The sequence below is a fragment of the Rhinoderma darwinii genome, chromosome 5, assembly GCF_050947455.1.
Source record: "Rhinoderma darwinii isolate aRhiDar2 chromosome 5, aRhiDar2.hap1, whole genome shotgun sequence".
NCBI lineage: Eukaryota > Metazoa > Chordata > Amphibia > Anura > Rhinodermatidae > Rhinoderma > Rhinoderma darwinii.
In genome coordinates, this window is record NC_134691.1 from 149191746 (window position 1) to 149216880 (window position 25135).

Below are 25135 nucleotides of genomic sequence, written 5' to 3' on the forward strand. Positions count from 1 at the left end.
ATAAGGCTAGCACTAACCCCTATTATTACCCCGGTACCCACCGCTACCAGGAGTTCCGGGAAGAGCCGGGTACGATCCAGCACCCGACCATCTGAAGTGAAGGGTACTGGGGTGGCCGCAGGCTGGTACTATCAGGCTAGGAAGGGACAAAATCCATGGCCCTTCCCACCATGGTGATGCTAGGCTGCTGCTGCTTTATTGTATCTGGCTGGTTATGAAAAATGGAGGGGATCTCACGTAATTTTTAAAAAAAAAATTACGTGGGGTTCCCCCTATTTTTCATAACTAGCCAGATACAATAAAGCAGCTGCAGCCTAGCATCACCAGGGTAGGAAGGGCCATGTTTTTTGGCCCTTCCCAGCCTGAAAATAGCAGCCTGCGGCCTAACCGTCGTTTCAGATGACCAGGTACTGAATCGTACTTGACTCTTCCCGGTATCCCTGGCGGCAGTGGGAACCGGGGTAATAATAGGGGTTACTGATAGCCTTTTTACTGGCTAATGCTAAGCCCCAGAGTTAGTAATTGAACGCTGTCAGACAGCAGCCCTAAGGCCATAATAAAGTATTAAAAAAAACAGACATAAGATTTTTTTTTTAATTGAAATCAAAACTCCCCCATGCAACCCTCTTTCACAAATTATTTTATTTTTTTTAAATGTGGATCATTGAAGTAGTCCAATGAATCTACGACGTAGTCCAAACGGTCCAGCGGAACGTACCAAAAAAAAGTTAGCAGTATAAAATGAAAAAAAAAAAATTTGCCACAATAGAAACCCCTGCTCCGCCGTTTGCTCTTGTAGGCCACAGCCTGGTTTAGGCCTGAGGTCTACAAGAGATCGGGAGCACGCTGATGACTTCAACAGGCCGGCACAATGACGTCACTGCATCATGCCGTCCACGCCGGGCCACTGAACTCAGTTAAAAATCATAAGTCAATTAGGTAATAAAAAGGGGGAATAGAAGATGTGTTAAACCATTTTCAGTGTTAATGCTGCGTTGCTGATCTATGATACTAAAGTAATACAGTAAAAAATAGTTCTTTAACCTCTTAACGCCGAAGGACGGATATATCCGTCCTCTGCAGCTGCTAGTTCGCGCAGGACGACGGATATATCCGTCCTGTGATGGCGCGGGTACTGCCACTGTACCCACGCGATCAGCGGCAGGAGCACGGCTGTTATACACAGCCTGGCTCCTGCTGCAACTGCCGGAATCGAAGCGCACTCCGATTCCGGCAGTTTAACCCATTAAATGCTGCTGTCAATAGTGACAGCGGCATCTAATGTGTTTGACAGAGGGAGGGAGCTCCCTCTGTCACACCATCGGCGCCCCCGCAAACAAATCGTGGGTCACCGTCGGGCTTCCATGGCAGCGGGGGGGGTCTAACAAAGACACCCAGGTCTGCCTTCAGCATCTGCCTGTTAGGCGATGCCGGAGGCATGACCTAACAGATTGCCTGTCAGTTTTACACTGACAGGCAATAATGCTTTGGTATACTAAGTATACCAAAGCATTATATATGCGATCGGCACATCGCATAGTGAAGTCCCATGGTGGGACAAAAAAAATAAATGGCAATCAGTTAAATAAAGTTTGTGAAAAAAAATAAAAAAATAATTACAGTGAAAATCAAATAAAACAACATTTTTTGCCCAAAAAGTGGTTTTATTTAGTAAAAGTGTCAAAACAAAATCACACATACACATATATGGTATCCCCGCGATCGTAACGAATTGAACAATAAAATGAACACATTAACTAAACCGCCGGATGAACGGCGTCCAAAAAAAACGCAAAAAACAACGGCAAAATTCTCTCTTTTCTCCCATTAAAATTAAATAAAAGTTAATCTATAAGTCCTATGTACCCCAAAATAGTACTAATGAAAACTACACATCGGCCCGCAAAAATCAAGCCCACATACGGCCACATCGACGGAAAAATAAAAACGTTACGGCTCTTGGAACGCAGCGATGCAAAAACAAGTTATTTTTTTCTAAAAGGCTTTTTATTGTGCAAACGTAGGAAAACATAGAAAACCTTTACATATTTGGTATCCCCGTAATCGTGCCGACCCATAGAATAAAGGTAACATGTTATTTACGCTGCATAGTAAACGGCGTAAATTTGTAATGTGAAAATCAATGCTGGAATAGCTGCTTATTTTCAATTCTCTCCTAAAATAAAGTTAATCAATATGTTATAAGCATCTAAAAATGGTACAATTACAAAATACAACTCGTCCCGCAAAAAACAAGCCCTTATACGGCTATGTCGACGGAATAAAAAAACCGTTACGACTCATGGAATGCGACCGTGAAAAAACAAAAAATAATCCTTGGTCATTAACGTGCAAAATGGCCCGGTCATTAAGGGGTTAAATCTTTTCTATACATTAAACAGCACTTTACAAATAAACAACAAATGTTTTCCTATTTAATTTTTTTATATATTGCGGGTTTGTTGTGTAAAGCCAGTAATGAGAGAACTTTGATAGATTGGTTGGGGGGGGGGGGCCTCTTTTTATGGTTCGCCTCAGGCAGCAGGGGGGGCTAGGTTCACCCCTGGAAACAGAGATGCTGGGATCGTTACAGTATAAGTATCAGAGGAGGGAAGCTATGGGGGGCATTATACTGTGTGGAGGGCAGCTATGGGGCATTATTCTGTGTGGGGAGCAGTATAGGGGCAGTGACAGTAGTATACAGCAGGCTGAGGAGATTGATATTAATTCAATGGCGTTGCATGCATGTTCAATTAATCTGGATTTTAATTTAGGTCATAATCGCCCAGCCGTAAAATATATGTGATACATTTCCTTTAAATTAATGGGCTACCAAATACTGAAGATATTGACTGTAATGCTTTGCAAACCCTGTAAGCAAAACTCAGACTAAAGAGGCTATCATGCAAATGGTGTTCTCTGCTCTAAAACAGACAAGTCTATTTGCATATGTCAATTATACTCAATTCCTTTATCATGATTAATGTAAAAGAAGCTAGAAGAGTGAGGGAGCAGAGGAGGCGCAGACTCATGGAAAGGAAGTTCTGTAAGCAGAGCCCGATGTGATCAATATACGGGATTATCAGGGATGTTTACCACACTATTTTCTATCATGCACCACCATATTACCAAATTACAAGTCAAAATGTAAACCGATCTACACTGCCCACACTACCAACAAAACGAAAAAATAAAATAAAATAAATATTGAGCAGCTTTTCTCAATGTGTTGTAGCAGTGAATTAAAAAATAAAAAATAAATGTACCTGTAGTAAATGCCTAAAAGTAAGAGGAAAGGGGGCCAACCAGTTGGAACAATCCTTTAAAATGACACAAATTTACCAACTCAAATCAGCTTTTACCTACCCAGATGATTTAAAGGGGTTTTCCCATGAAGGACATATCCACAGGATATGTCATAAATGTCAGATAGATGCGGGTCCCAGCTCTGAGATCCGCACCTATTTCTAGGACGGGGCCTCCTAAACCCCGTCCTAGCTTTTGATGCTAATGCGGTTTCCCGGCCACTTCCTGACTTTATGGTCTGTAGTTACGCAAATAGCTTCCGTTGTTTTGACTGAAATCAATAGTGCAGTCAACTGCGCTATTGATTCCGTCAAAAACACGGAACCCTGTCACAACGGTGACAAACCTTTAGTGCGGTCCATGTCTAGTTTCTCACAATGCTGAAACCTTTAGCAAGGTTTCCGTCTCCATCGAGTTCATAGTGAGGGAAACGGAAGCTGAGGTTTCAGTTTGCCTTTCCGTTGAGGGGTTAAGCCGGCAGAAACCTCAGACGTATCCCCTCAATGGAAGGGCACAGGCCCTGACAAACTTGTAGAAACCTCCAGGTAGGTATCCCAGAAGAAAATGGTACCGTTAATATTCTAGCATCCGTTTAATCTTAAGATGAAGAAAATAATTCTAATTACCGCTTGACTTTCCGCTGAGGAGTTAACCCGACGGAAACCTCAGACGGAACCCCTCAGCGGAACAGGCCCTTAAATGCAGTTGGATTGTGTCAAACTATTGAAGTTTAGTGTTAGGTGAATTAAGTCATGCATCTCGGTATGAAAAGTTTGCCTAATTTGATGGTTGCACCCTCAAAGAAGAGTCCATGACTGAAAATACAAAATGTTTAATACTTTCACGATCAGGTCCCGGTCATCCCAATTTAAAGGAATTCGAAGCACAGAGGGGGAGATTTAACAAAACTGGTGCAAAGTGAAAGTACACATGTTGCCCATGGCAACCAATCAGGTCACTGCTTTCATTTTGCAAAGAGCCTCTGAAAAATTAAAGAAGGAATCTGGTTGGTTGCTATGGGTAACTACTCCATTGTTCCTTTGCACTAGTTTTGATAAAGCTACCCCCTATGTGTTTATAATTACGAAACAAAATAAAAACTATGGAGATGCCTCACCTTTTTGGGGTTCCTCAGGGCAGTTCAGCTTCTTTTGTGCTTCCTCTATTTTATCTGAAATAAATAAAACAAAATCTCAAGTTACAATGCTTTCAAAGCGTACAGCATACAGCCGAACATGAAACCTTTGATTTGATCTCCCAATAAATCGATAAAATTATGCCAGTACATATAAAAAGAGGGGCAAATGTAAAGATCAATTTTCTTTAGCCATGGGGTTCAACAATCTAGAACTTTTTTTTTTTTAACTCCATCTAAGAGTAAAAACCATCAAAAAGTCAGGCAGTGAATAGATTTCATCATTAAATAAACACTCTTCGTGGCCAGTAGGTGGCAGTCAAGTGAATATACTGTAATTTGAATCATATTTCTCCATGTATGCGACGACAATGGCCCAAAAAATGGGAATAAAAATAAGCAATCAAGATAGCATATCCAATACAAAAAATCTTATTCACAAAACTCACACGTCTGAAGAGATGATAAGCCAAATATTCCATGTTCTATTTGACAAGTGGTAATAACTTTTCTTTCTGTAGTCAGCTGACATAAAAATGAAAGCATGTCAGAAAAACCTCAGAACATTGCTGAGTTCATGTTAGGATTGAGTGAGATCATGCATATGTACAAAAATAATAAGCTGCAGAAAATCACTCGCACCTCGCAGAAACCCATCTGGCATCAGCACTGAACAAAACGAAAAAACTTTTAGATTTGGCAAAATGAAATTGTCCTTAGGTGACTGCCAGTCTATAGACTGCTGATAAGTTTACTTGTAGTCTCAATTAATGTTCCGTATTAGATATTAGCTCTGTTATGCGTCACTGCTAAGAATATCTCAAATATGGTGTAGAAGCTTTTCATAGATATTCGCGCAGCAAAAAAGAAAACCCCCAAAAAAACCTGTATTCTTAGGCTTCGTTCACATCTGTGTCAGGGCTCCGTTCTATCTGAGCTTTCCGTCGGAACGGAGCCCTGACTGACACCAACTGAAACCAAAGGTTTCCACTTCCATCACCATTTATTTCAAAGGTGACTGATCCGATGCCAATTGTTTCAGTTTGTCTCCGTTGTGCAAGGGTTTAGTGGTTTTGACGGGATGAATACCGTAGTAGACTACGCTATTGATTCTGTCAAAACGATGGAACCCATGCACAACGGAGACAAACGGAAACAATTGGCACCGGATCAGTCACCTTTGAAATAAATGGTGATGGAAGTGGAAACCTTTGGTTTCAGTTGGTGTCAGTCAGGGCTCCGTTCCAACGGAAATCTCTGACAGAACGGAGCGCTGACACAGATGTGAACATAGCCTTAGATATCCAAATGCATTCTCGCACTATATAAATGTAAAGACTATAATAACAATAATAATGCTTGAATTAAAAATTGTGTCCTATTCCGTCAAGCTGTTAAAAACTCTTCAAATTAGGGTTTTTTATTCTCAGATTTCCAAAACGGATAGCAATAAATGGCCACCATGACAGCTAGTTTTTAGACTACTGAATGGCTAAACTGCCTATTTATGTGGCCATTTGGGGGGCAGGGCATGTTTTAGATAAAACACTGCCACGGTCACTAGCGATGTCATACCGAATATCAACTTTTGGAAGAGAAACTTGGCTTTTAACCCAGATGTTTACAAAATCAATATGATCTGGCGGAATCAATCCAACCACTTCTGGGCTGAATACACACCTGCCATTCCCTTCAGACAACTGCTTTATGGCCTAAAACCGCGTGACACAGAATTTGGAGGCTTTATGTACGTATGCCTGTGCAGGAACAGATGTAGCCACCAGCCACATGTACAAAACACACAGCGCCCACATTTATTAAAAGTGGCGGCATTTTAGCCAAGTTAACTCCTTAAAGAGGCTCTGTCACCACATTATAAGTGGCCTATATTGTACATAATGTGATCGGCGCTGTAATGTATTTTACAGCAGTGTTTTTTAGTTAGAAAAATTATCATTTGTGACGGAGTTATGACCTATTTTAGATTTATGCTAATGAGTTTCTTAATGCCCAACTGGGTGTGTTTTAGCTTTTTGACCAAGTGGGCTTTGTACAGAGGAGTGTATGACGCTGACCAATTAGTGACCAATCACCGTCATACACTCCTCCCCATTCATTTACACAGCATATAGCGTTCTTATTACATCACTATGTGCAGCCACATAAACACACTATAACGTTACTGCAGTGTCCTGACAATGAATATACATCCCCTCCAGCCAGGACGTCATGTGTATTCAGAATCCTGACCACTTCTGTAGCGTCTCTGTGATATTTACAGCAAGGCAAGCGTAATCTCGTTTGAAATGGCAGTTTACAGCGTAATCTCGCGAGTTCTGTAGTGTCGGGCTATTATTTGCGAAGTGTCAGGATTCGGAATAGACATCACGTCCTGGCTGGAGGTAATGTATATTCACTGTCAGGACACTGCAGTAACGTTAGTGTTTGTGTATGAGGCTGCACATAGCGATATAGCTATATCGCCATCTGTAGCGTAAATGAATGGAGAGAAGTGTATGACGCTGATTGGTCACTGATTGTTCAGCGTCATACACTTCTCTCCACAATACACACTTGGTCAAAAAGTAAAACACGCCCAGTTGTCCATTAGCAAAGTCATTAGCATAAAGCTAATATAGGTCATAACTCTATGACGTAAATGATCGTTTTTCTAAATAAAAAAAACACTGCTGTAATCTACAGTACAGCGCCGATCACATTATGTACAAGATAGGCCACTTATAATGTGGTGACAGAGCCTCTTTAACAACCAGGCCTATTTTGGCCTTATTGACCAAGTATAATTTCATGTTTTTTTCACCGTCACATTTCAAGAGTCCTAAAATTTTTTGATTTTTCCGTTGACATAGGGCATGTTTTTTGATGAGTTGTATTTTTTAATTGCACTATTTCTGGCTGCATATACTATATTGATTAACTTTTTATTGGGAGAGAATTGAAAGTAGAAAAACAAACAGCTATTCCAGTATTGCTTTTCGCGTTTTAAAATGTATGCTGTTCACTATGTGGCGTAAACAACATGTTACATTTATAGTCTTTTTTTTTTTAATGTTTTACGACGTTTGGACAATAAAAACCCTTTAAAAAAAATAAAATAATGTTTTTGCATCGCCACATTTCCAGAGCCGTATCTTATTTTTCGGTCGACGTAGCTAAATATGGGTTTGTTTTATGCGGAACAAGGTGTCGTATTCATTGGTACTATATTGGGATACATGGGACTTATTAATTACATTTTATTAAAAAAAACAATTTTGGGTAGAAAGGAAAAAGAAAATACATTTTGCCATTGTTTTTTGCACGCCGTTAACCCTGTGGTTTAATTAATGTATTATTTTTTTTTATTCAAGTCGTTACGATCGCGGCGATCGTCCCCACTAGGGGACTTCACAACGCGATCTTCTGAGATGTAATGCTTTGGTATACTTATCATACCAAAGCCTTATTGCCTGTCAGTATATGGTCTTGTCCACACGTAACGGAATTGCTGCAAAACAGATGACGTTTCATTCGTGTCGCCGCTCGCTGCAGCCAATCACAGGCTGTAGTGGCGGTCATGCACGTCACGTGACCGCCTCTGCAGCCAATCACAGGCTGCCGCGGCCTCTGCAGCCAATCACATGCTCCTCTCCTGAAATATTCTGTGCTGCTGTGAACTCTGATCTTACCATTACGTAGCTCTCAGTCTGTTACCTCTCCTCCACTCCTGTCCTCAATAACACCTTCACATGATTGGCAAGTCACCACCCCGCACAAGATCCGCACGCTCATCTCCTGAAATACTCTGTGCTGCCTTAAACTCTGTGGACAGGTCAGGATCCTGTTTCTTTTAAATGCTGCTGGGGAACCCGCTCGATCCACTATGTGCTGCTGTGAATTCTGCTCTTAGTCATTGGAAAATTGCATAGAAACGAAGATGCAGATTTGAGTTTACTGGGAAACATATCAAATATTTAATATTTTTTATTAGAGCTTTACTCCTACAGCTAGCTTACACACCCAGGCTGCTTCCCTGGTGCTCCATGAGTCATTGCACAGCGAGATAAGTCATATATATATATATATATATATATATATACACACACACACACACACACGCACACATACACACATACACACACTACCGTTCAAAAGTTTAGGCTCACTCAGAAATTTCCTTATTTTTAAAGAAAAGCACAGTTTTTTTTCAATGAAGATAACATTAAATTAATCAGAAATACACTCTATACATTGTGAATGTGCTAAATGACTATTCTAGCTGCAAACGTCTGGTTTTTAATGCAATATCTACATAGGTGTATAGAGGCCCATTTTCAGCAACCATCACGCTAGTGTTCTAATGGTACATTGTGTTTGCTAACTGTGTTAGAAGGCTAATGGATGATTAGAAAACACTTGAAAACCCTTGTGCAATTATGTTAGCACCGCTGTAAATAGTTTTGCAGTATAGAGGAGCTATAAAACTGACCTTCCTTTGAGCTAGTTGAGAATCTGGAGCATTACATTTGTGGGTTCGATTAAACTCTCAAAATGGCTAGAAAAAGAGAGCTTTCATGTGAAACTCGACAGTCTATTCTTGTTCTTAGAAATGAAGGCTATTCCATGCGAGAAATTGCCAAGAAACTGAAGATTTCCTACAACGGTGTGTACTACTCCCTTCAGAGGACAGCACAAACAGGCTCTAACCGGAGTGGAAAGAGAAGTGGGAGGCCCCGCTGCACAACTGAGAAACAAGACAAGTACATTAGAGTCTCTAGTTTGAGAAATAGACGCCTCACAGGTCCTCAACTGGCAGCTTCATTAAATAGTACTCGCAAAACGCCAGTGTCAACGTCTACAGTGAAGAGGCGACTCCGGGATGCTGGCCTTCCAGGGCAGAGTGGCAAAGAAAAAGCCATATCTGAGACTGGCTAATAAAAGGAAAAGATTAATATAGACAAAATCACACAGACATTGGACAGAGGAAGATTGGAAAAAAGTGTTATGGACAGACGAATCGAAGTTTGAGGTTTTTGGATCACACAGAAGAACATTTGTGAGATGCAGAACAACTGAAAAGATGCTGGAAGAGTGCCTGACGCCATCTGTCAAGCATGGTGGAGGTAATGTGATGGTCTGGGGTTGGTTTGGTGCTGGTAAAGTGGGAGATTTGTACAAGGTAAAAGGGAGTTTGAATAAGGAAGGCTATCACTCCATTTTGCAACGCCATACCATACCCTGTGGACAGCGCTTGATTGGAGCCAATTTCATCCTACAACAGGACAATGACCCAAAGCACACCTCCAAATTATGCAAGAACTATTTAGGGAAGAAGCAGGCAACTGGTATTCTATCTGTAATGGAGTGGCCAGCGCAGTCACCAGATCTCAACCCCATAGAGCTGTTGTGGGAGCAGCTTGACCGTATGGTACGCAAGAAGTGCCCATCAAGCCAATCCAACTTGTGGGAGGGGCTTCTAGAAGCATGGGGTGAAATTTCTCCCGATTACCTCAGCAAATTAACAGGTAGAATGCCAAAGGTCTGCAATGCTGTAATTGCTGCAAATGGAGCATTCTTTGACGAAAGCAAAAGTTTGAAGGAGAAAATTATTATTTGAAATAAAAATCATTATTTCTAACCTTGTCAATGTCTTGACTATATTTTCTAGTCATTTTGCAACTCATTTGATAAATATAAGTGTGAGTTTTCATGGAAAACACAAAATTGTCTGGGTGACCCCAAACTTTGGAACGGTAGTGTAGGTCCGTGCGAGGCGCGTGAAAACCACGCGCGTTGCACGGACGTATATCACGTTCGTGTAAATAAGCCCTTAGGCATGGCCTAATAAATTGCCTGTCAGTTTTACACTGACAGGCAATAATTCTTTGGTATACAGAGTATACCAGAGCATTATATCTGCGATCAGAAGATTGTAAAAAAAAAATAAAACTGGTAAAGTTTATTAAAAAAATAAAATAAAAATGAAAATAAAAACTTTCCATAAAAAGTGGATTTACTAGAAGTGTAAAAAAAACACACACATATACGGTATCGCCGCGAGTCAGGGGGAGAACGGGATTCAGGTCGGATAAACGATTTACATTGAGTGACCGAGTGACAGGTCCTCTTTAAAGGGAATGCGTTTGTTTTTTAAACAGTTAGTATATAAATGATTAGACATTGTTATAATTTTTTACATTTTTTCACAAGTCAGGAAATATTATAAATTAGATTCTAATTTATAACATTTCCATGTGCTGGTCACTAGAGGGAGCTATTCCCAAAATTGCAGCATTGGCATGTGGTAAAGCAACCTCATTGCTTTATGCTGCAAAATTGGAGAAGACACACTCGCTCTAGTGAGCTCACAGAATCCCCCCTCCTTTATCCTGGCTAGTGCCAGGAGAAAGGAGGAGGTTGAATGTTCAAACCTCCTACACTGTGTGCCGCCATTTTTTGAGCGAATGCACATTGTAGTAGGCTTACATACAGTGGTAATCACACAGTAAAACACGAACATACACAAACATAACTTACCTGCTCCTGCCGCCGCTCCCTCCGTTCCTAGTCCTTGCTTCTGAACACATGTCCGGAAGCCGCGACCGGAAGTAGTCATCTTACTGTAGGGCCGCGGCTTCCGGTCCACATGAAAATGGCGCCGGATGTCGCTCGGCCGAAGACCTTCCTTTTGGACTGTGTGGGAGCGGCGCATGCGCAGTTCCCACACAGACGGCGTACACCATAGTGAATGGAACGGCTCCCGTTCGTATTCTCTATGGGGACGTGTGTGCCGTATTCCATCTCTGTATGTGTCGTTAATCGACACATACAGAGATGGAAAAAAAATGGCAGCCCCCATAGAGAAGTAAAATTCAGAAAAACGAAAAAAGTACAACACAAAAACACAAATAAATAAAATTAATTTTAATAACACACTAAAAGCAAATTTATATAAAAAAATTTTTTTTTCGCGACACCTGTCCTTTAAGATAAGGTGCAATAGCTTGTGTCAATGTGCTGCTGACAGAAGCTGTACTCACCTGTAGCCTGCTGACAGAAAATGGAAAACAGCTCCTGATTTTCAGACTTTTTTTTTTTTTAGCAACTCACGTTTTTTTTACGGCCGTATTTGGAGCGGTTTTTCTATAGTCAATTAAAAACGGCTCCAAAAACGACTCAAGAAGTGACATACACTTTTTCGCGAGCGTCTTTTTACGTGCCATTTTTCTAAAATGTGGCATAAAAAACCGCCCCGGGGCAGAACGCCATATTTCCCATTGAAATCAATGGGCAGATGTTTGGAGGCGTTCGGCTTTAGATTTTTCAGCCGTTTTTCAGGATGTTTACGGCCCGAAAAACGTCTGAAAACAGGTCGTGTGCACATACCCTTAGTCTGCAGTAATGGCCCTTCCCATTTCTTGACATTCATGTGCGCTTGTAGAAAATATGTGAATGCTGTACCTGCTCTGGGAAACCGTATTCACAGTAGTTCTCAGCTCAGCGTGGTCTACAGAATTAAAATCAGATCGTAAATATGACAGAGCAGGACTAAGGATCATACAAGCAGATGTACTTTTCACTGCTGGTAAACCTTGGAAGGCAAATCCGTAAACTGGCATTATTGGAAACGTCTGGCCCATACAGCATGGAGAGCAGCCATGTCTTTTGTAACCAAACAAAAAAGCGTAGAACTGTAGAAAGTACGGCCTGACGGTGCTGTATTATGCTTCAACACCTGGTAAAGGCTGGTGCAGTAATACTAATGGGCAAAGCGCGTGAGGTCACAGATTAGTACTGAATATATTACAAGCAGTCATGCTGATGCTAATCTCATTGCAAAGCCAAGACAGCCACTTAATGTGGGGCTTTTTCAGAGCAACTCTTGTAGCGGACAGAGGATGCCGGATTCGAGGAAACACAAATGACTCATACTTGTAAATAATTTTCCCAGTTTATTAATGCACATAATAACACACGCAACATATGTAGATAACAATATAGTAAAATTCCTGAAATGACACAGATAAGAACCTTTTGTCTACTCATACCAGAAAAGTCACAGAAATAAAAAATGAAGTCAATTGACAGACATTTCTTACATAATGCTGAAATGGTCATTGTGCACATGAAATATTGCAATCCGAAATATCCTGATAGATAACAAGAGTCTATTGACATTGAGTGGAGAAAACCACATACAAGTCAGGTCGTGTCAATTGAGTTGCACAAAGGTGCAAAGTACTTGAAATAAAATTATTCCTAGATGCGGATAGAATTCTTCCTCCAATGTGAAAAATTCCCATGACTTTCCCCCCATAGATTAATATAAATGCTTCATTGTTATATTTATAGCGTATGGGGGAAAAAAAAAAAAAAGAAGTATAGGAATTAGGCCGGGGCTACACGGCGACTTTGGTCACGTTACATCAAGTCACTTACAAGGAAAAATGTGTGCCGTTTGCTTGCGACTTGCGGTCACATAAAAGTTGCACAACCCAAAAAACAAAATATTTGCCGCACATGACTCACAGCTGCAGGCAACTTATATTGAACCCTACGCCGCAACCAAAAATCCAGCAGATTTGGATTTTTGTGATTCTTGTGTCACATCACGTCGTGTGTAGTAGAGCAACCATATTGACAATTATTAATTGCAATGTTTCAATGCGATCTTCATGTTGCGCCGTCTAGCCCTAGCCTAAAACTTTCGTACAATGTTGCTGCATAGCCCAGATTTGGTGGAAAGAATCGAAAAATAAAAGTACCAAATAAGACTACAAACATTTGCTAATATTCATGTATTACCATGAAAGAAAATTCTAAGATCCTTTAGAGTCAGTTCACACAGTTTTTTGGCGCGGATTTTGACGCGGAAACCACGTCGGAATCAGTGCAAAGAAACTACCAAAATAGCCCCCATTTTTTTCAGTGGGAGGCAGAGGCAGTTTTTGTCCTAAGTGGCATTTGGCCGCTCGCGGGGAAAAAAAGCGGCAAGTTCTCTCTCTGCCTTTGACCTCCCATTGAAATCAATGGGAGGCAGAAAAACCATGTGGCGTTCGTTTCTGCGATGACCAACGTTGGTCAATTATTTTTTTTAAATACAGGTTGATTTGTTACCTATTATGTCTGCTCCACCACAGTGTTATGTGGCATAAGAGACATCTAGTAGCCACTTATCTACCCCCTTATATAAAAAAGAAACATGAATGTATGGCCAAAACATGCATGCTATTGGACAAATCAGGGTTCACAGCTGACAGGCAAGCAATCTAAGGCCCTGTTCACACGGCGGATTTTGTGTGACGGGTTCCGTCTCAAAATCCGCCGCAAAACTATTCCTGCCATCGGCAGGAAGATTCTTCCTACCAGTGACCTCAATGGGAGGTTCGGCCAGAATCCGCCCGAAGATCAAGCAGGTCGCTTCTTTTTCCCGCTAGCTGAAAAAAAATCAGCAAGTGGGAAAAAGAAGTGTCCGACTCCTATTGAAATGAATGGGAGGCGGAATTTTGCGGCGGGATCCGCTGCTAAAATTAGGCCGTGTGAACAGGGCCTAGGGCCACCGTCACACGGCAGTATTTGTGTCAGTATTTTGTTTCAATATTTCCTAGCTAAAATCAGGAGTAAATCCTACAAAGAGAAAAAAGCATAATAAAGAGAGTTGCACCGTTTACGTATTTTGCACCAAAATCCTGGTTTTGCCTGAAATACTATTTTTTTGGTACAACCACGCCATTTTGTTGCGATTTTTGTGAAAAAGAATTTATACTGTGACATGAGTTTCCAGCCTTAGTGTATGTTCACACGGCTTATTTTCGGCCGTTTTTCGGGCCGTAAACGGCTGAAAAATGGCCGAAAAAGTGGAAGCAGAACACCTTCAAACATCTGCCTATTGATTTCAATGGGAAAAACGGCGTTCTGTTCCGACAGGGAGTTTTTTTACGTTGCCGTTTTGAAAAAAACGGCTTCGGGTCAGGCCACGCATTGAGGTTGAGGGGCACCTGTGCGGTTTATACGGGCTTTTAACCTGTGGAAAACCCTCAGCCAAAACCTGCATTGCAAAAATGCAGCATATTGAGGTAAAGACGCTTGTAGTTTTTGACCGGATCTCAGCTGCAAATAAACAGAATTGTGTCACCCCATTAATTTTGACCAGCTTAGGACTTTATTCCCCATATTTCCTACATTGTTAGGCCCCATGCACACGAACGTGCTTTTGCGGCCGCAATTCCCCCTGAAAATCCACGGGGGAATTGCGGCCCCATTCATTTCTATGGGGCCATGCACACCACCGTAGTTTTTACGGTCCGTGCATGTCCCGGGAGCACGCACCGCAGAAAGAACGGACATGTCTTATTACGACCGTGTTCTGCGGTCCGCGCTCATTGAAAATAATGGCCACGGCCATGTTCATGGCCCACGATATGCGGGCGGCTCGCGGCTGACAGTCCGCTGCCGGCCCGAAAATCACGGCCGTGCACATGGCTACGGTCGTGTGCATGAGGCCTAACAGTAAGGCCTCATGCACACGACTCTGCGTTTGTAATCTATCCACATTTTTGCTCATTAATTTCTATGGCCCCATACACACAACTGTGGTTTTCATGGATCTGCGCTGAGGCCGCAAATCCGGACCGCAAAAACTCAGGACATGTCATTTTACGATCTGGACACTTACAACTGGCACTTAACGTTTTATGTCATTTTCTATTGAGGTTCTTATTGCTGGCTATAAAACAAAACCTAATGGCTACTGGTGTGGTCTTCTTCACGGACCATGTAAGTGACATGCTACAATGAAAGCTGCCCAGACAACCTTCAGTAAGTCAATACAGAACATTCTGGGCCAGGTTTGAAAACAATGACGTCAGCTTTTTAGACCGAAAATATATTGCGCGCACTTGAAGTGTACATTTCTTTATCTCTATATTCCATAATATTCACTAAAAGTAAATTATTGCAAGCAATTAAATTTTTAATATATTAACCCCCTCCCACTGCAGCCACTTTTGACATTCCTGACAGAGCCTTATTTTTCAAATCGGACATCTTAATTTATGTGGTAATAACTTCGGAATGCTTTTACAGATCCAAGCGATTGCGATTGTTTTCTCGTGACACATTGGACTTTATGTTACTCATAAAAATTTGGTCGACATTCAGTATTTAAATTGTGAAAAACACCAAAATTTGGCGAACAATTTAAAAAATGTGCATTTTTATCAATTTAAATGTATCTGCTTGTGAGACAAAATAAATAGTTATACCACACAAAATCGTTAATAATTAACATTTCCAATATGTCTACTTTAGATTGGCAGTTTTTTTTATTTTATTTTTCTAGAACGTTACAAGGCTTAGCCTTTTTAAAATTCTTTTGAAAATGTGAAAAATTTCTGCTAAAGTTACATTTATTCAGGGACCATTTCATTTGCGAATTGTCTTTGAGAGGCCCAAACAATATAAACCCCCACAAACGACCCCATTTTAAAAACTGCACCCCTCAAAGTATTCAGAACAGTATTTAGAACGTTTCTTAATCCTTTAGGCGTTTCACAAGAATTAAAGCAAAGTAGAGGTGAAATTTACAAATTACATTTTCTTTGCAGAACTTCATTACTAATTCATTTTTTTTTCTGTAACACAGAAAGTTTTACCAGAGAAACACAACTCAATATTTATTGCCCTGATTCTGCAGTTTTTAGAAATATCACACATGCGGCCCCAGTGTGCTAATGGACTGAATCACAGGCCTCAGAAGCAAAGGAGCACCTAGTGGATATTGGGGCCTTCTTTTTATTAGATTATATTTTAAGCACCATGTAAGGTTTGAAGAGGTCTTGTGATGTCAAAACAAAAGAAACACCCCCCAAAATACCCCATTTTGGAAACTACACTCCACAAGGAATTAATCTCGCATTCATTGAGCACACAGGTGTTTCATAGATTTTATTCGAGTTTGGACGTGAAAATAAAAGAATTGTAAATTTTTCCAATAAAATGTCGTTTTAGTTAAAAAAAATAAATCAATCTATTTCCACAAGGAAGAAGAAAAAGCCCCCCCAACATTTGTAAAGCAATTTCTCCAGGGTATGTAAATACCCCATATGTGGTCATAAAGTGCTGTTTAGGCACATAGCAGGGCTTAGAAGGGAAGGTGCGCCATTTGGCTTTTGGAGCGCAGATTTTGCTAAATTGGTTTCTCTGCACCATGTTCAATTTGCAAAGCCCCTGAGGGACCTGTACAGTGGAAACTACCCAAAAGTGATTCCATTTTGGAAACTACACCCCTTGAGGAATTCATCTAGGGGTCTAGTGAGCATTTTGACCACACAGGTGTTTCATAGTTTTTATTAGAATTGGGAAGTGAAAATAAAAATTAATTTTTTTTTCAATAAGACGTAGCTTTAGCTCAAAATATTTCATTTTCATAACAAATAAAGGAAAAACAGAACCCCAACATTTGTAAAGCAACTTCTCTGGAGTATGGAAATACCTCATATGTGGTCATAAACTGCTGTTTGGGCACACGACAGAGCTCAGAAGAAAAGGAGCACCATTTGGCTATTGGAGCACAGATTTTGCTGGATTGGTTTCTTGGCACCATGTCGCATTTGCAAAGCCCCTGTCGGACCAAAACAGTCAAAACTCCCAAAAAGTAACGCCATTTGGGAAACTACACCCCTCAGGGTATTCACCTAGGGGTGCAGTGAGCATGTTAACCCCGCATGTGTTTTCTAGAAATGTGTACACTCGATGTTGCAGAGTGAAAATGGGTTTTTTTTTTTTACAGATATGCCTATGTAGTGCCCAGCTTGTGCCACCATGAAAAGACAGCTCTCTAATTACTATGTTGTGTTTCCAAGTTTTAGAAACACCCTACATGTGGCCCTAATCTTTTGCCTGGACGATCGACAGGGCTCAGGAGTGAGAGAGTACCAATTGAGGCCTAATTTGGCGACTTACAAAGTATTAGTTCACAATTGAGGGCTCTGATGTGAAATAATAGAAATCCCTGAGAAGTGACCCCATTTTGTAAACCACACTCAAGGCATTTATTAAAAGGGGTGTAGTGAGCATTTTTACCCCATAAGGTCTTTTCCATAAATGATTGCACTGCGGATTGTGCAAAGTGCAAAATTTCACCTAAATATGCTATTTCAGTGGCAAATACGTCGTGCCCAGCTTGTGCCACTGGAGACACACACACCCAAAATATGGCGATGGCATATGTGGAAGTAAACTGCCGCCGTAGAGTCCAGAAGGGAGGGAGCGCTATTTGGCTTTTGGAGTTTGCTTGTTAGTAGTTTTGTTTGGAGTTTTACTAGTATTTCAGTTTATAATGTGGGGGAATATGTAAGCTGTGCAGAGTACATAAGGGGCATAGTCAGGTGGTATAACAATGGGGTAAAAAAAATTAAAACAATCCATAGGTGTGTTACGCTGTGAAGCAATCATTTCTGCACAGGCCAGTGTCGCACTGATAAATATGGTGTCCTTTCTTATCCCCTTTTTGGTCCACACTCCGCACCTTTGCAGTTTGGGGAATTTTTCTGGGAAAGAGTTGTCCTGGTATAATACAGGCACCCTCGCTTCCAGCAGGTATGTGTGAGTCCTCCCATTCCTGGTCCTCTAATTTTAGGGCCTTGATAAATCGCCTCTTGAAATAGAAAAAATGTTTCCCTTGGGCTGCACAATTGCATATTTTTTTTCTTTCCTGACTTATTGGAGCCTTAACTTATTTTATATTTTCATAGACGTAGTGGTATGAGGGCTGTTTTTTTTTACGGGACAAGCTCTAGTTTATTGGTACTATTTTGTGGTACATGCGACTTTGAGCATTTTTTTATCCTTTTTTTTGGGGGGGGGGAGGCAAGATGACCAAAAATCAGCAATTCTGGCACAGTTTTGTTTTATACAGTGTTCAACATGTTAACTTTATTCTGTGGGTCAGTTCGATTCCAGCGATACCAAATTTATAGTACTTTGTTTAACAACTTATTTCACAATAAAAAGAATGTATTTTTACTGTCGCCATGTTCTGAGAGCCATAACTTTTTAATTTTTGTTGTCAATGGAGCTGTATGAGGGCTTGTTTTTTGCGAGACGACCTCTAGTATCCTTAGGTATCATTTTTTGATACATGCAGCTTTTTGATCACTTTTTATTCCAATTTTTGGAAGCCTGAGTGACCAAAAAACAGTAATTCTGGCTTGTTTTTTTACGGAGTTCACCGCGCAGGATAAATAACACAATATTTTTATAGTTCAGGCCATTATGGACATGACGATACCAAATATGTATGATTTATTTTTTTTAATTCTACAGGACTTGATAAGTGAAAAAGGGTAGTTGTATTTTATTACTTGAAACTTTACTTGGAACTTATTTTTGACAACTTTTTTTACACTTTTTTTTTTTGTCCCACTAGGGGACTTGAGGGTCAAACTGTTTGATTGTTGCTCTAATACATTGCACTACCTAGCGCCTCCGGCCAGGGCCTAATTGGCATCCGTAATCGGCAGAGCAGTAGGCCATTGTTAGGCCTTCAGCTGCCATGGTAGCAGTCGGCAGCCCTGCGATCGTATTGCAGGGCTGTCGATTTGCTACATACCACTAAGATGCAGTGATCGCCGTTCCTGCCGTTACAGCAGGGTGTCAGCTGTAACATACAGCGGACATCCATCGCGGAGGACGCCGCCTCCGGGCGGGTCCTAGGAGGCGTCCGTAGCAGACAGACCGGGAGGCCAGTATTAGGCCTCCGGTTGCTATTGTAGTCATCGGCAGCCCAGCGATCACAAAGCTGGGATGTCGGTGGCTAAAAAAACCTCAGATGCTGCGATCTCTATTGAGCGCAGAATCTGAGGGGTTAAATCGGCGGGATCGGTGACAAGCTCCGGTCCTAGTCGTTGCAGCAGGGTGTCAGCTGCAACATACAGCTGACACCTGCCGGTGATGGTGCGGGCTCAACTCCTGAGATGTAACTGTACTGTGCTTTGCGGGAACACCTTCCCGGCAGCGCTGTATATATACGGCGGATGCCGGGAATGGGTTAAAAACTAGATATTTGGCAAGTCCTACAAAGGCATTTCCAGACCAGTAGAACCTGATCGTAAAGTAGAGGAGAAGAAGCAGGGGGAAAATTGGCCACAGGACACGTTTTAGTATAGCCTATGTAGAGTTCCAGGGCTGAGCCACTCACCAAGAAAACCTCCAGGCAGGAAATATATTACATGGCACCCATTCAGAAGAATGGGATACAATGTAATGTATGGTCACTCTCTAGAGCGGGAGCGAGTCCTTGTTCGGCTCTCCAATATGACGAAGAGAGAGGTATCTCGAGCAGCGAACGCTAGGACTTCCACATATACCCCACCATTAGTCTACATTAACCTAGTCCAATAATACTACTATAAACGTTGGATATTTATTAGGTTTACTTATGTATTTATAAAAACATACCCTAAAATTCACACTAGTGTCAATACATCTGATAATCCACTCAAAAATTTGCAATTTACCAGCAATTTCATTAGTGGTCACAGATTAAACCATGGAAGATCCCTGCAATAAATCTATGCGGTCCTGTATTATTTCTTCTTCCCAGTAATTGTTAATGTTATTTATAGAACATCCCAAGATCATGTTGGTATTTGGGTCAATCAATACAAAGCAGACTGAAAAAAATGTGAAGAAAAAAAGATGGACAAATACGCAAACACTAAGGCCCTCTTCACAAATGTCAATAAGACAGATATGCAGGTCCCCAGGCAAGGCGCTACCTGATGCTCGGCCCGGGGACTTCATATAACAGTGATGTCAGGATCTTCCCCAGAGCAGGAGTCTCCAGGCAGAGTGCTTCCTGAGGAATGGCTGCACTGCCTGCGGCCCTGTGCAGAAAGTCCCAGTGACGTAACTGTCCATATATGGACAGTTAAGTCACTGGGGCTTCCCAACATATACGGTTAATGCAGTGGTGTAGCTAGCAGAAGGCGGTGGCCCCGGGCCCACTGATGTGGTGGGACCCAGGGGCGGGCTGGGCCAGTCCCCCACCGATAGCATATCCCAGTTTCAACTGTATCTGCGTCCTCAGGACACACAGTTGAATCCAATGCTGGAACCTGGAGCAGTCCGCTTTCCTGCTCCAGCATTCACCGTGTAATGCTGGCCACGAGCGGCTCGGCCTTGACAGGCGCGATGTAGTAACGTCATGGCACCTCTGATCCACACACTACACAGACCGGAGGAGCAGAGGGATTCCCCCCACTCATCGGGAGGACAAGTTTAGGTAAGTATTTTATTTTTTTATTAGGCACGATGTGGCATTATACTGCATGAGGGCATTTATGGGGGCATTATACTGGCTGTGGGAGAATTATACTGGCTGTGGGGGCATCATAAAGACTGTGGGGGGCAGCTGTGGGGCACTATGTGGGCTGTGTGGGAATTATACTGGTTGTGGGGACCATTATACTGGATATGGAGGGCAGCTATGAGGGCATTATACGGTGAGGGGGAAATATAGGGGCATTATTCTGTGAGGGGGCAGATATAGGGGCATTATCCTGTGTAAAGGCTTTATACTATGTGGGGGCAAATATATTGGCTTTATTCTGTGTGGGGCAGCTTTAGGGGCATTATCTTGTGTGAGGGGGTAGCTATAGGGGCATAATGTGTGGAAGGACAGTTATAGTGGCATTATCCTGTAGGGGGGCATCTATAGGGCCATTATACTGTATGGGGAGGCATTATAGGGGCATTATGTAACGTCCATGGCCGCGCACCATCGTTCTGAGTCTCCTCTCGACGGCCGCGGCCATGGATCTGTGGGTGCTGACCCGCATCTCCTCCCCAGGAGACGTTGGCACTCCCTTCCGCTCCGCAGTGTTCCGTAGGGTGCGCGCACACGCTCGTGCCCGGCATTAAAGGGCAAGCGCCCGCACATGAAATATGTTACAAATTAGCCCTAACCACTCTGGACTATAAAAGAGGCAAGGAGTGAAAGGGCAGAGCCCGAGGTTTGTTTGTATTCCTATGTTAGTCTTGCAAATGCTACCTTAGTTGTATCCTGTTCCCTGTGTTCCTGTGCCCTGCTACCTGTATCTTGTGTCCCGTGCTGTATTTGTTCCTGTGCCATCTCTAGTGTTGGGGTCGTTGGGGTCTACTTCGCCTGCTGACTAACACCACGTCTGGTGTCATCTGTCATGTTTAGCATCTCCTGCCGCCAAGGTCCCATCTGTGCCTAAGCCGTTGCTACGGTTTGGACTATTGCTGGTACCCTTGTGCTTGGACTGTATAGTGACTTGGTACACTGCTGTTGGGCTAGCTGCTACTCCGCTACATTGGTGCGGCCCAGTGGGTCCACATACCCACAGATTATAATGTGTGTGTGGGAATATAAGGACATTAGTCTGTGTGTGGGCACTATAGGGGCATTATTCTGTGTGTGGAGCAGCTGTGGGGGCATTATACTGTGTGGGGGCAGCTATGGGGGTATTATACTTTGTGGAGAGACACTATACTGTAAATGGAAGTTACATACACAGCGTAGCAGTTAAGTAAACAACGTAGCTCGCTATGCTACGCTGTATCTGTAACACCAATTCACTTGTGAAAGTTTACAGAAACCGAGTTGCACATCAACTTAAGCGGTTTACGTATGCCTGACCCAACCGGATGTGCCTCTGCAGTTGTAAACATGAGTTGGGGGCCTACTAATTTGGGGCCCACTCAGATGTGTTTCGCCCCCCCTGTGCTAAACCCCCAGCTATGCCTGCCATACAGTAGCATCTGTCACCCATAAGTTCCCATGTTAAAAAACAAACATACACCACTAGGATTACTTTTTTTGCGTGATCCTTTTAGTATGGAAAAGCATAGTATACTATACTATTCCAGCCCTTAAAAAAAATTATACCGACCCGATGGAAGCCAAAAAAAACACTTTTGGCCTCAATCCGGCGAATGGAGCCCTGTGGACACGTTTACCGTGTATACCAGGAGCTTTCCCGACATATATGATAAAAGTAGTTAAAAAAGGAGTATGAAGTAAAACAAAACATGAGCAACAACACAACATGTGTAAGAAAAACAAAAAAAAGAAGAGTAATGATAGAGCGACTACGATTAGCTAGTTGGTGTGAAAGTGACCAGAAGGGATTCAAAGATGGGAAGCCAGAGTCAAGTGATGTTATTATGAATGACACATCATGGTGCTGGGAACCAATGGAGGCTGGCAGCAGAGGGTCAGAGGAGGAATATAGAAGTAAGTACATTACAAAGTTTATTATTTTCCTGTTTGGGGAGGCTTCAGGGTGGTTGTAAGAAAACGAAAAAGCAGTATATGCACTTTCAAACAACTTTTGGTATGACAGAGACATATCAGAAGTTTTTAGCAGTGGGGTCCGGCTGCGGAGACCCTCACCATAGCTGAATCGAAGCCAAGGAAGCGCATAGCTGAGCACTCCGCACCTTCGGCAGTGATTAGTCCTCCTTGTCAGGCTTGAAACAGAACATCTCTGAGCCCGTCTTTAGCCTAACAAGGAGCGCCAATCACAGTCGCAGGGCACTCAACAGAGAGATTATGCACCTTCATTTCACCGATCAAAACTTTTAATATATGTCTCTATGATATATCAAACATTTTTGGATAATGCTGATACTTTTAAATCATTTATATTCAAACCCCATTATCAATTTTAAGCAAAAAATAAAGTTAAACGACCACTTGAGGAGCTTGTTAGCTACAATGATCCACGTGGTTTATATTTACTGAGGTCAAATTTCGTTATTTTGCCAAATTTTGCAATTGTGTCAAAACACACCATATTGTCGCAATTTTGTGAAAATTTATCGCGACATGTAAACACAGCCTTACTACTGTAATATCAGACCAAATGTGCAATATCAAATGAAACATTGCAGTGTGTATAACTTGTTATAGTACAATAGGTCATTGGAGGAACATTTCTGAAACATAGCTAGGAGGATCAGTGGAAATCACGTCTGTTCTTTTTTTACACTTGTCATTTATTTCTATGCCGTGGTCTAATGATGTAATAAAAATTCTCTGATCCATAAATTCAACGACTATTTAAATACTTCAACTCTGCATGGTATAGTAAGGGTTCACATAAACCCCCTCCCAGATGGTGTATCAAAGCTACAAAATGTTAGAGGGTCTGTTTGGTGAGAGAGGCTTCTAATTGGTGTTCTCATGTAAAAAAACGCACCTGAGAACCCACAAACTTCTGACATATTAGAAATGGTTTAAAATGACAGGTTTAAAAAAAAAAAAAAAAAAGTACTTACCCAGATCTCTATGCTTGTGCGTCTAGCCTGGACTCCAGGGATGACGTTTTATCCCATGTGACTGCTGCAGCCAATCACAGGCTGTAGAGGTCACATGTAATGAAATGTCATCCCAGGAGGCCGAGCTGTAGGATTTCAGAGGGATGCATTGCCATGTCTACGAGTAAGTATTGGCTTTTTATTTTTACATGCGGTTTTCCACATCGGACATTCTAGCTGAAAAACAATTTGGTGGGGTTTTTCGGCTGGAATTCCCTGCGGGGTCCAGGGCGGGTATGCCGAGTACTTTTACGCAACGTATCTGCCCTGTGTGAACACACACTTAGTACCTTAGTGGAAAGAAGAGATTGAGGCAGCACAACCAGATGATCCGGTTTATTCCACACACAACGTTCAAGCTCAGTGTAAGCCTTTCTCAAGCAGGGCTAGGGTCACACTGAGCGGAAACGTTGCGTGTGGAATAAACCGGATCATTTTTTTTTCACCTATCCGGTTCTGCTGCCTTAATTTTTTCTTTCCTCTATATTGAAGGGACATTGGACTGTGACCCAAGTGGGGTGCGCACACTTCATTTACCCATGCGGTATTGCTGATTTTTGCTTTGTCTTAGTATATTAGTTGTGTGTAATCTACTTTCAGTTTCTAGTGACTGTTTCAGCATCTATTGCAATCCGAGAAGTCAGTCACATTATTTTACGCTGACCACCTGCCAGGTACTCAGACTGGTGGTCAGTCTCCCACCACATGCATGACTTCTGCTAAACCATAATCTGACATCAGTACTGTGGTACAGCCTCCCCAGTCCTTGTATTCTCCACTCCACAATCCCGACGTGTCAATTGTCTCTTCCTCCTGAAAGACCGTACTCCTCTGCTGTATAGCCAATCAACGCAGTGTGACTCCGTCCCCGGTTTTACAAAAAAATAGAGGCATTATGGAAAATGTAGGAGCAGCCTCGCAGAGTTACCATGTACAGTGCTTCAATCATGTAGATTCCATCAGGAGAAGCATTCAATATGGCGGACAGCCCAAAAAGATGAAGCGGTTTAAAACTCCATTAGGAAATCAATTAATAATGCTTGATTAGCATTTTGCAATGTCAATCATATACCGAGTAGGATATAAAAATAAAAAAAACATAGCTGGAGAGCATCTTTGAAAAAATAAAAAAGTTAGAAAGTGGTGTAAATAATTTTATTTACTATTTATACTTATTTTAGGGCTTTGTTGATAGGTTTGACCACAATAGTATAAATATCTGTGCTGTTTGATAAAGTCTTTATGAGACTCATTACAAAACAGATCGTAACCGATCCGCCATTTGAGTATCCATAGAGATTATTATATGGTGGAATATATAGATTTTGTGATTTTGCTTTGTTTCTA

General features: G+C 41.8%; 1 protein-coding gene across 3 annotated transcripts in view; it reads right to left on the bottom strand.

Moving 5' to 3' along the window:
* The window catches only part of HIVEP1 (HIVEP zinc finger 1), a 245536-nt gene that overhangs the window by 97060 nt on the left and 123341 nt on the right, over positions 1-25135 (bottom strand). For all 3 annotated transcript variants that reach the window (XM_075826632.1, XM_075826631.1, XM_075826633.1), the window contains one exon: positions 4424-4477. In XM_075826632.1, the coding sequence (XP_075682747.1) occupies positions 4424-4477 (54 nt within the window). The remainder of the gene's footprint in view (positions 1-4423; positions 4478-25135) is intronic.